Source organism: Mixophyes fleayi, chromosome 4 (genome assembly GCF_038048845.1).
Source record: "Mixophyes fleayi isolate aMixFle1 chromosome 4, aMixFle1.hap1, whole genome shotgun sequence".
Lineage (NCBI taxonomy): Eukaryota > Metazoa > Chordata > Amphibia > Anura > Limnodynastidae > Mixophyes > Mixophyes fleayi.
In genome coordinates, this window is record NC_134405.1 from 16,832,138 (window position 1) to 16,843,989 (window position 11,852).

Consider the following 11,852-nt stretch of genomic DNA (forward strand, 5'->3'; position numbering starts at 1 on the left):
TACATGTCTTTTTAAAAATGTGTAGATTTTGTTGCTGACTGTAAGTTTTTTTTATTTTGTTTTCAATTGTATTTGAATATTTCGAATTTTTTTTGAAGAGTTCGACTTATCTCATGGTTCCTGAGGCTGTAGATAATGGGATTCATCATAGGAGTCACCACAATGTATAATAGAGACCTAAACCTGTTTGTTTTAAATGAGCTCTCGTCAGATGGTGTCATGTAAACTGTGATTAAGGGTTCCATAATATGCACATACAGTGGCAAGGTGGGAGCTACATGTGTATGTGGTTATGATGATTAGGAAAAAAGGGATGTAGACCACTAAAAAATATACAACAAAATCAACCAATAACAAGATGGAAGTGTCTGAAGATGACAATTGGGGCAAAGTCACAGTAGTAATAGTCAATGTAATTGAGACCACAAAAGTGTAACTTCCAAACCATAATTATTTAACTTTTTAAAATGAAGACCAAGAACCTAAACCATAAATCATTTTGAGGCAGATGTGGGGCACCATAATTAAATTGTAATGTATCGGATTGCAAATGGCCAAATATCGATCATAAGAAATTATAACAATAAGGAAACAGTGCACACATTCAAGAACATGTACAACTGGATGATGCAGCCAGTGACAGATATTTATTTTACACCCCTTAATATGATATTTAACATCATTGGTATTATGACGGTGGTCATTAGGACATCGGCAACTGCTAGATGTTTAAGGAAGATGAACATTGGAATTTTGAGATGATCACATGTTGACACCAAGACAACAAGGACAAGGTTTACATTTATTACCACAATGTAGGACAAGAGGAAGACGATAAAGTGTAGAATTTTGTATTTATATAGACCTTGAAATCCAAGAAGTAAAAACACTGTGACTTCAGTCTGATTGTCCTCACACATTCTGAGGAAGAGGTCACTGACCACGTTATTTTTACTGCAAGAAAGATAACATTATTTATATAGGCCTTGAAACATTATTTAAGGTATCTTTTTTCTTGGGTACCTCTGGAAAGGTGGTACATTTGAAAACATATTTTTCTGATATTAATTTCATTTGGAGTACATTAATCACCAACAGAAACTACAGTTTATCCATCCCAATATCAGTTCATGCACATTTTGCCTAGCCTCTTGCTTTAACTAAAACATATTTGTCATTAATTTAATTATTCAAAATACAATTTTTTTTAAATAAAATGTCAATTATTTTCCTTAATCCAAAATCTGTCTAAATTGATTCTTATTTTAACAATTTGCCTTTATCATACAGATCATCCATTGAATTGTTTTTAAAGGTCTATACAATTCTGCAATTCCAGAATTATGGAAGGTTAGAATTATGGAATTCTAGAGTCAATATTATGAGGAAAGCAAAGTTAATGTACAAGAGATACTATTGTGGACAAAAACACAACATGGAGATGTCACCCACCCAACATCACATTCACCAATCACAACATGCTCCATCTCTATCTATCACTCTGTATGCATCTTTAACAGTGTCACCTCACACAACATAGGATTTGCTAACAATCTATATCCTGTATACAGTAAACTCATTAACAATGTGAGTTTAATCCACCAAGTTGTAATTCCCCCACTATCCCATATTACCTACCTACAATTTTTAAATCAGATATATATCAGATATCTCTTTCTCTTTCTCCAACCTCCCTGACATTACATTCCAGCTCTTTCCTTCAGTATCTCCCAATATGATCACCCTCTCTCTATGCTCCATACCGCACCACTGTCAATATCAACAGCAGGTGATATTACCCATATGTTGAAAGGTATACTGAACTATGCTCAGCACACAACCAGCAAAGCAAACAGGGGGTTAATAGTTACTTGCAGGTGTCTTCTCTCTGTACTCAAATTTCTCTGGTCCCACTTTTCTTAAGTTTGTACAATGTCCCAAAATGGTCCTCTGCTTATTGTGGTAAGGGATCTGTATACTGTGAAAAGGAGTATAATTGAATTACATGGTTTATGTAATATGTCAAATGGGCTTTGTTTGTGCTAAAGGCTTTATGCAGTATGTCAAAGAGGGTCCACGAAGTTTCAAGAGATCTGTGTAAATTAGGCTGGACAATGTTGGAAGTATTGTGTACAATGGGCTAAGGTGAAATATAAGTGCATAGAGTTCTGTAATATACTGTTGCTGAAGTGGAGTTGTAAGATTTTAAGTAATTTATCCATCTTCTATATATACAAAAGAAGTTGGTTTGATTACTTGCTTATTTGTTTTTTGGTGAATATTTTTGATACCCCTGCACAGATTGGAATAAAACCAACGTGAGGTGGTCCAGTTGATTTATGGCTGGGTTTTATGGTGGGTTAGGGTACCAGTCTGACCTCCCGTTAATGTAGGCTGGGCAGAACTTTGACCCAGGGAGTCTTCCACTTGATGGATTTGGATAAAAACCTCACAGACTAGTAACATTGAATCCTAGAAGACATAATAGGGGTTGAGTTCCTGGTCAAACCTCCAGTGGGTGTATGCTGGGCAGATCTTTGACCCAGTATCTATCTATCTATCTATCTATCTATCTATCTATCTATCTATCTATCTATCTATCTAAACACTAGCTGAAGTCCCCAGCATTTCCTGGGTTTAAATCTTCAGGTTATAAACTTATCAGTGAGTTGGATGTAACTGTAAACATTTTAAAAATAATTAAAAGCTTAGCAACTCTTCCAACACACCCATGAGGTGGCTGCCCTTTGTCGTTGTTGTTTTTATATTAAATGTCATCCAAATCTATTCAATGGAAGGCCCAGAACAGGTTCCCTTGGTCAACGTTCTGCCCAGCGTACAGCAACAGGAGGTCCGAATGGGAACCTAACCAACTTAACACCTGGCCAGAAACCAACTGGTCCACCAAACTGCAGATTCACTATTAGGCATCAATAACACTTCAAAAACCTCTCTAACACAGTAGACACAACTCACCGTCAAACGTACATGAGAAAAAAATGCATAAACAAGCACACAAAAGTATAATATATGCACATGGAAAGAAGAAAGCACCTATCAGCATCAGAGGAGCATTCACAAACAGCCAATCACAAGCTTTTTTTTTTTGCTGCTGTCCATCATCATCATCTACTATTTGCTCCTGACCTTAAGCACCCACAAATAATCCAACTTGCACAGTCGTATATATATATATGTGTGTGTGTCCTGCTCTGCATCTGTTCACTATTGCTTACAAACACCTTTACTGTACTCGGTCTAAGTTAGAACCCCCCTTCCCTCCCCTCTCCCACCTCTCCAGGAACAGGCAGATGTAAGTACCAGAGTCATGCAAATCTCCATAGGCACATATACCTGTGGCCACTTTACTGGGAATGCGCAGAACATTTTCATGTTCCATAGTGTAATGTGATAGCTCTCTGTGGTGCCAAAGTGTCCATCTGTCAGATAAAATGTAAGTGTGAAAGATGAATGCACCATCCCTAAAATCACACAGCTCACTGACATATGGCTCAGTAATGTAGTGTAAACAAAGATAACCACATTATTTAGGTTTTTTCATGAATTCATACTGACAAAATGTTATACAATACTTCTGCTAGGCGACATGGGTGTAGAACAGAGCTGTTCCCTGCCCCACATCTTCAGGACATGGAATGGACTTTATTTTGGGCTGCAAACTCTGGTTTTAAGTGCACCATATTGGATGCTGCTGGGGGATATATGTAATTTTCTTATCTGGCCCTAAAGAACTGTAAGTGCAAAGTTGATAATAACCTTTTTTCCCCCAGACCTCTCTATACCTTAGTTTTCTGAATCATTCATGAGGAGGGAAGTACATACAAGAGTATGGTATTGTCCACTATGGACATATCTACTGTACAGTATGAAATCTAAAATACAGTCTGCAATTTTGTCTTTTATTTTGTTTGCAGGTTGCTGTCATTGGATGATGTCAGGGGTTGGGGGTGTGTGGGGGTGTATAGTGCAGAGAGTGTCAGTCACACATAATCCGCGGCTGAAGTACACCTGCATTCAGTGGCCAGTAGGAAGGGGGAATAAGGTTGAGGGCACCATGGGAATTCTTAGTCCATCCTGTCCAGCTCCCCGTAGATAAAGGCTAATAGTTATTTGGGGGCCCACCCTAACGACAAAGCACTAATACCTTTAAATGTGTTAAAGTTTATTTGAAATAAGCACGCATCAGTTAAATATTGCAGGTATATGCATAAATATAATAACATATATATACAGTACTATAAAAGCTTGCAGGTGTATACAGTACAAACATACAGTGCACACATACAGAGGTAAATGTATCAAGCTGAAAGTTTTGCAGCGGGTTTGAAAAGTAGAGATGTTGCCTATAGCAACCAATCAGATTCTTGCTATCATTTTGTAGAATGTACTAAATAAATGATAGCTAAAATCTGATTGGTTTTTCAAATCCACCGGAAAACTCTCAGCTTGATACATTTACCCCACAGTGTAAAAAACACACGTGATATAGTACTGTAATGTATTCTTTCAATGGAGTTATCAGTGTATACATGTATTTACAGTATTTTTCATTTAAGTAAATTAGTAAGTACAGTATAAGTAAATTAAACACTGTCACAAAGTTTAACCTTGTTGGAACTGAAATAAAACAGTCTAAACACACTGACTCTTGATATCTATTATAAATTCTATTTTTTCAATGTTCTATCTTCTTGCAATATACCTGGAAAGTTGTAATCTGCAGAAAACAAAATTAAAAACTAAATTTAAAGCCTCTTTTGCTAGTTAGTTAGTTAGTTAGTTAGTTAGTTAATAATTGCATAATTACTAAGTATTACTTGTTATTATATGCTAGTATAGTTGAGGGAGAGTTGTCAGAAGAGGGATGGCAGAAAGAGAAACTGATGTATCAGGGGTGCCGATTTTTACTTATTACCCAGATACCCACAGCACCTGTGTGTCAGAAGGAGCACAAGTGCTTTTCGGCCTGGGACAATACTATTTTTTGGCTACCCAAACAAAGGCTATAATGGGCTAGCTACATAATGTATTGCAGTGCTAGACTGCCGTTTCTTATTCAATTATTTTTTTAATAAGTTAATCTGTTCATGAAAGGGGCTGCCTGCACATGCGCACATAGATTACTTTAATATGACATCTGGTGGTAGGCTAAGGGTACTGCAGGTTAAAGGATTTAATAGAAATGTAAGGATTGTAGAACCTTGACAACATAAATTGACATGTTTCCATGAAGTGCCAATTTTTTTTATATTAGTGGCAGCATGATGTACCTAGTGTCATATTTGCTACATCTATAATATAACATAACAGTGCACCCTACAGCAAGTGTAAAAACTTTTAATTATTAGGTGAGCATTATTCCAATAGTAGGTAACTTTTTGCAACTTAATCCTTAGGGGCATATTCAATTGTTCCTCCGGCCGCCGGAAAAACATGCGCTCTAAAACTTTTACAGTTAAAACGGTAATCACTCGCTGAATTTCATCTCGCAGCTCCCTGAGCTGCGGGATGAAATTCAGCGAGTGAACTACCATATTAACGGTTTTTACGCGCAATATTGCCGTATAAACGGTAATAGTTTTAACGCGCTCGTTTTTCCGGCGGCCGGAGGAACAATTGAATACGCCCCTTAGAGGCAAAACAGTGCCAATGATTTTAAAATAACAATAAAGACATGAGAATCAGTCCATAAACAGACTGATACTGATATTTACAAACATCATTAAGTGCCAAACACAAAGTGATAATGACACTAAAGATCAGGATAGTGTTTACAGTTGTTTATACTGTGCAAACATTCACTGATCTCATTTATTGTGATTCAGGAAGGGGATGCACATTGTTTTGTGCTTTTGTAAAAAATCTCAGTATGTATAAATATTGCAAATTACATTTTCATCAAGTTACACCTTTCAAAAAAAAATGTTAAAGGATCACCACAATCAGATCATAAAACTTTTTGAAAATAAATAAAAATGACAATGTGGTGGTTGTCTCCAGATTCTCTGCTTTCTCTCACATTGTTCAAAACATATTGGTAATCTAAATGACCTCTGACAAAAATGGACCAAGGAAGCTGCCTCAGGCTATGCAACAATGTAAAGTAGATGTAATTCTATTTGGAGAAATGTACTATATAAAAAAGAATATAGAAAATAATAATAATAATAATAATAATAATAATAATAACAACAATAATAACACTAATAACAATAATAACAAATTTGCATGTTTCAGGCCAGTTGTTAAACCATCACTTCTATAACGCAATCGTTTTACACATAAATCTTAATATGGTAGCCACTTGCTTCCTTGTTTAACATGATATTTACTAAGTACATAACAGTCACCCCTTTGTTCTTTTTCGGTATCAAATTAACTCAGATTCTGAATTCTAAGATATATTTTTTACATGTTATTACACATGGCAACGCTTTCAATGACAGATGACAGCAATTAAAAGACAGTTTTGGGAACTTCTTAATCTTAGACCAAAGCAGAAATGTACAAGGGATACTTTCATAAATGATTTCCTAAGGCATAGTATTCCTATTCCTAGCCATAGAACACTTTGTAGTAAGTATTTATGATCACAACTGTCCTTAAAAAGTGTAGACTTGAAGGATTAGGGACATATTTTATTGCTGTCTGTCTGTCTATTTTATTTTGTTTTCAATTGTATTTGAATATTTACAATCATTTTTTGAAGAGTTCGTCTGATCTCATGGTTCCTGAGGCTGTAGATAATGGGATTCATCATAGGAGTCACCACAATGTATAATAGAGACCTAAACTTGTTTGTGTTAAAAGAGCTCTCATCAGATGGCGCCATGTAAATTGTCATTAGGGTTCCATAATATGCACATACAGTGGCAAGGTGGGAGCTGCATGTGGAGAAGGCTTTTTTTCTTCCACTGTTGGATGAAATTTTAAGTATGGTGAAGAAAATGATGATGTAGGTTATGATGATTAAGAAAAAGGGAATGAAGAAAATTAAAGTAGAAATGACAGAATCAACCAATAACAAGATGGAAGTGTCTGAAGAAGACAATTCTACTATTGGGCCAAAGTCACAGAAGTAATGATCAATGTAATTGAGACCACAAAAGTGCAACTGGCAAACCATAATTGTTTCACTTGCTAAAATGAAGACCAATAACCAAGACCCAACAATCATCTTGAGGCAGACGTGGGGCACCATTATTGAGTTGTAACGCATCGGGTTGCAAATGGCCAAATATCGATCATAAGACATTATAACAATAATAAAACATTGCAAAGATTCAAAAATTACAAAGAAGTATAACTGTAGGATGCAGCCAGTGACAGATAGTTCTTTTACATCCCTTAATATGATATCTAACATCATTGGTATAATGGTGCTGGTTATTAGGACATCGGCTACTGTTAGATGTTTAAGGAAGATGAACATTGGAACTTTGAGATGATCACTAGTAGACACCAAAACAATAAGGACAAGGTTTCCATTTAGTACCACAATATAGGACAAGAGGAAGACGATGAAGAGTAGAATTTTGTATTTATATAAACCTTGAAATCCAAGAAGTAAAAACATTGTTGCTTCCGTCTGATTGTCCTCACACATTCTGAGGAAGAGGACACTGACCACGTTTTCTTTCCAGCAAGACAGTTTATACTGTTTACATAATTTATTATGTTTGAACAGATTGTAAACTATGATAAATTATCACCAAACATTGCAACAGTTATCTTGGGTCCATCAGGAAAGGTAGAACATTACAAAGCATATTTTAATTATTTTAATTTGGACTACATTAATCACCAACAGAAACTACTGTTTACCCATCCCAATATCATTTCATGTCTATATTGGCTAGCGTCTTGTTTTTTCTAAAAAATATTATAATACTATTTTTTAAAAGTATGTCAATTATTTTCCTCTATCCAAACATTGTGTAAATAGATAATTACTTTTAAACTACTTATCATACACATTCTCCCATTCTCGGTTACAGGATTTTTTCCGGGCTGCACCCAATTTGTGGAATTCCCTCCCTCGCACAGTAAGACTTTCCTCTAGTCTTCAAACCTTCAAGATTTCACTGAAAACCCACCTCTTCAGACAAGGTTAGGATATTCCTCAACCATCATCTTAATTTCCCTAGATTACCCTATTACTATCCTCTACACTGCTAACGCAAGACAACAACCCTCTGACCAACATTGCCACACACACAGCCCACTCAATACTTTTACCTTTGCATTCTAGCTGGTTCATTGTGCAATATGATGTAGCACATGCCCTTGTGTTTCAAACTCCCATTGTCCCATAGATTGTAAGCTTTCGAGCAGGGTTCTCTTACCTCTCTGTCTGTATGTATTACCCAGTATTATCTTATTAATGTTTGTTCCCAATTGTAAAGCGCTACAGAATTTGCTGGCACTATATAAATAAATGTTGATGATGATGATGATGATGATCATACAGATCATCAAGTGAATTGCTATTTAAAGTCTATACAATTCTACCATTCTGGAATTCTAGAGTCAATGCTATAAGGATAGCAAAGTTAATGGACAGGAGATACTATTATGGACAAAAACATGTCATGGAGCTATCAACTACCTAACATCACATTCATCAATCACAACATGCTCCACCTCTGTAACCCCCTATATGCCTCTTTAATGGTGTCACCTTACACAGCAGATGATTTGCTAAAAAAAACTATATCCTGTATACAGTAAACTCTTTAATACTGTGAGTTGAATCCACCCAGTTGTGATTCACCCACCATTCCATATCATCGACAATGTCTAAATTATACAGCGGGTGAAATAAGTATTGAACACAACAACATTTTTCTCAGTAAATATATATTTAATGTGGCTATTGTAATGAAATTTACACCAAATGTCAGCAACCACCCTTGCAATCCACACATGCCAAGAAATCAAACCATTGATGTCCATAAATTAAGTTTTGTATAATGACACAGGGAAAATTTATTGAACACATGAAGAAAGGGTGTTAACAAAATGGCATAGAAAGCCAAGACACCAGCGAAAATCTATCAGTAATTAGAAAGTAATCCTGCCAGCTGGTTGAGCCACAACTGATGTCTCATTATGAAGGTGTCACACAAGAAACATCTCATAATGGGTAAAAGCAAAGAGCTCTCTCAAGACCTTCACTACCTTATTGTTGCAAAACATACTGATGGCATTGGTTACAGAAGGTTCTCTAAACTGCTGAATGTTCCAGTGAGCACTGTTAGGAGCATAATCCGGAGTGGAAAGAACATCATTTCACCATAAACCGGCCACGGCCAGGTGCACCTCGCAACATTTGTGACAGAGGAGTGAAAAAAATTGTCAGAAGAGTTGTCCAAGAACCAAAGACCACTTGTGGAGAGCTTTAGAAAGACCTGGAATCACCAGGTACAATTGTTTCAAAGAAAACAATTAGTAATGCACTCAACCACGACAGCCTGTATGTACACTCACCCCACATGACTCCTTTGCTGAAATAAAAACATGTTGAAGCTCATTTAAAGTGTGCTGCACAACATTTGGAGAAACCTGTGAAATACTGTTAGGAACCCCTCCAGCCGGCACAACACAACCCGGAATCTACTCTGCCAGTCAGGTGTTCACTGGAGCCCCTGATGGTGGGGACAGACTGGGCCGCAGACTGACAGAGGGTCGTGAAGTGCGTACCAGCTGGGGAGAACCCAGGCAAGAAGAGTCAGGTCCACGCAGAGGTCAAGGGCCGGCAGCAGACAACGGTATCGATGAACAAGCTGAGGTCAGGGGTCACAGGCAAATAGCAGAACGGATAAACAGGCCAAAGATCAGGGTCACAGGAAACACGAGCAAGGTCCAAATCAAAGCCAAGGGTCATACACGGGGAGTCAAATAGAGATATCAGGATACAGGACAGGAACTAGCAGGTCAGCAGACTGGAACACAGAAGCTATAACCGGCAATGAGGCAGCAGACCTCATTGCCTTAAATACCAGTGGCCACCAATCAGAGCCTAGCTCTGAATTAGACACAGCCCCCAGCATAATTAATAGGCTGCATTAATTAGCCCACAGGCTAGAACATATGGTGAGCGCTGCGCCCGGCTTCCTCTCATTGCCGGGACGCAGCGCCGAAGCGTCTTCTCGTTGCCCCGGCAACGGCCGGGTCAGGGCCGGAAGTGACGTCCCGGTCGCCATAGCGACGGCCGGGACGCAGGTGAGTGAGTCGCGGCGGCTGGGCACCGCCACGGCTCGTAACAGTACCCCCCCCTTGAGGAGGGGTCGAGGGACCCCGACATCCAGGTTTTCTTGGGAACCTCCTGAAGAATTCCTTCAATTGTTTAGGGGCATGGAGTTGTCTTCGCGGAACCCAAGATCGCTCTTCTAACCCGCGATTCCTCCACTGCACCAGGAAGTGCATCTGTCCTTGCACTTTTTTGGAATCTAAAATCCTTTGAACCACATATCTTAGTGGCTTCCTCGAACTTCCCCCAGGCACAGTTGAGGATTGGCTAGGATACAATACCGGCTTCAACAATGAACAATGCAATGTGTTCGGAATTTTTAGTGAGCTAGGAATCTTCAAACTAAAAGCTACCGGATTGATCTGTTTGGTTGTTTAGGCCCTAGTTTTTTACAGGGCTGTCTGAGCCTGAGATTTCTAGTTGATAGCCATACTTTCTGGCCCACTCTGAATGGGCAGGTGGTACGGTGGCGATCCGAAAAAATTTTGGCCGACAATGAGGATTTTTTCAAGGAGGACTGAACTTTCCCCCAAATTACTTTCAGATCAGCAGCTGTGGAATGAATCTCCGGAATACCAGCAGATTTGAGAGAGTACAGAGAATTAGACCTGGGATGGAAACCGAAGTTACAGTAGAACGGGGAAGTTTGAGTAGATGAGTGAGATGAGTTATTGTAGGCAAACTCTGCCCAAGGCAGCAAAGATGACCAGCTGTCATGGAATTCTGAGGAATAACATCGGAGGAACTGTTCAAGTGCTTGGTTAACCCTTTCAGTTTGCCCGTTAGACTGAGGGTGGTATGCAGATGACAGACTGATCCGGATTCCGAGGAGGGTGCAGAAGGATTTCCAGAATTGTGCTATGAATTGTGAACCACGATCAGAAACAATATCGGAAGGAAGGCCATGGAGCCGGAAAACATGTTGTATGAAGAGAATGGCCAGATCTCGAGCTGTAGGAAGCCTGGTTAATGGGATGAAATGTGCCATTTTACTGAAACGGTCCACCACAACCCAAATAGTATTATGTCCTGCAGAAGGTGGCAAATCAACAATAAAATCCATGGACAAATGTGTCCAAGGTTTTGCAGGAATGGGCAATGGAAGCAATTGACCCACCGGGCGAGTCCTGGGGTCTTTGTTCCTGGCACAAATTTCACACGAGAGGACATGACTTTTGACGTCAGCGGACAAGGATGGCCACCAGACCGTACGGGAAAGGATCTCCAGCGTCTTATAAACTCCAGGGTGTCCAGCAGACCTACTATCATGCGCCTCTGCAAGAACCGCCTTCCTTAGATGGACTGGAACAAAAAGACATTGTTCCGGAGTAGTATCAGGGGCTAATTTCTGGAATCTCTGAAGTGTGATACTCAGATCTTGGGTTAATCCAACATGGATTATGGAAGGAGGAATAATAGGCTCTGGGTTCGAAACTGGAACGTGGTGTGCCAAGAAACTTCTGGACAGAGCATCTGCCCGGACATTTTTGGAACCCGGTCGATAGGTGATCAGGAAATTGAACCGGGTAAAGAACAACGACCAACGGGCCTGTCTGGGATTTAGACGTTTGGCCGATTG

The 11,852-nt window shown here is 38.9% G+C and overlaps 1 protein-coding gene across 1 annotated transcript; it reads right to left on the reverse strand.

Moving 5' to 3' along the window:
• Positions 1–6,682: 6,682 nt before the first annotated feature.
• On the reverse strand, positions 6,683–7,627 carry LOC142150485 (olfactory receptor 5P81-like). The gene has a single exon (XM_075205682.1). The coding sequence runs from the start codon at positions 7,625–7,627 to the stop codon at positions 6,683–6,685; it is 945 nt and encodes a 314-aa protein (XP_075061783.1).
• Between the last annotated feature and the right edge of the window lie 4,225 nt (positions 7,628–11,852).

Excerpts from the sequence above, each read along its gene's own strand:
- LOC142150485 (XM_075205682.1), bottom strand. The coding sequence starts at position 7,627 with ATGTGTGAGGACAATCAGACGGAAGCAACAATGTTTTTACTTCTTGGA.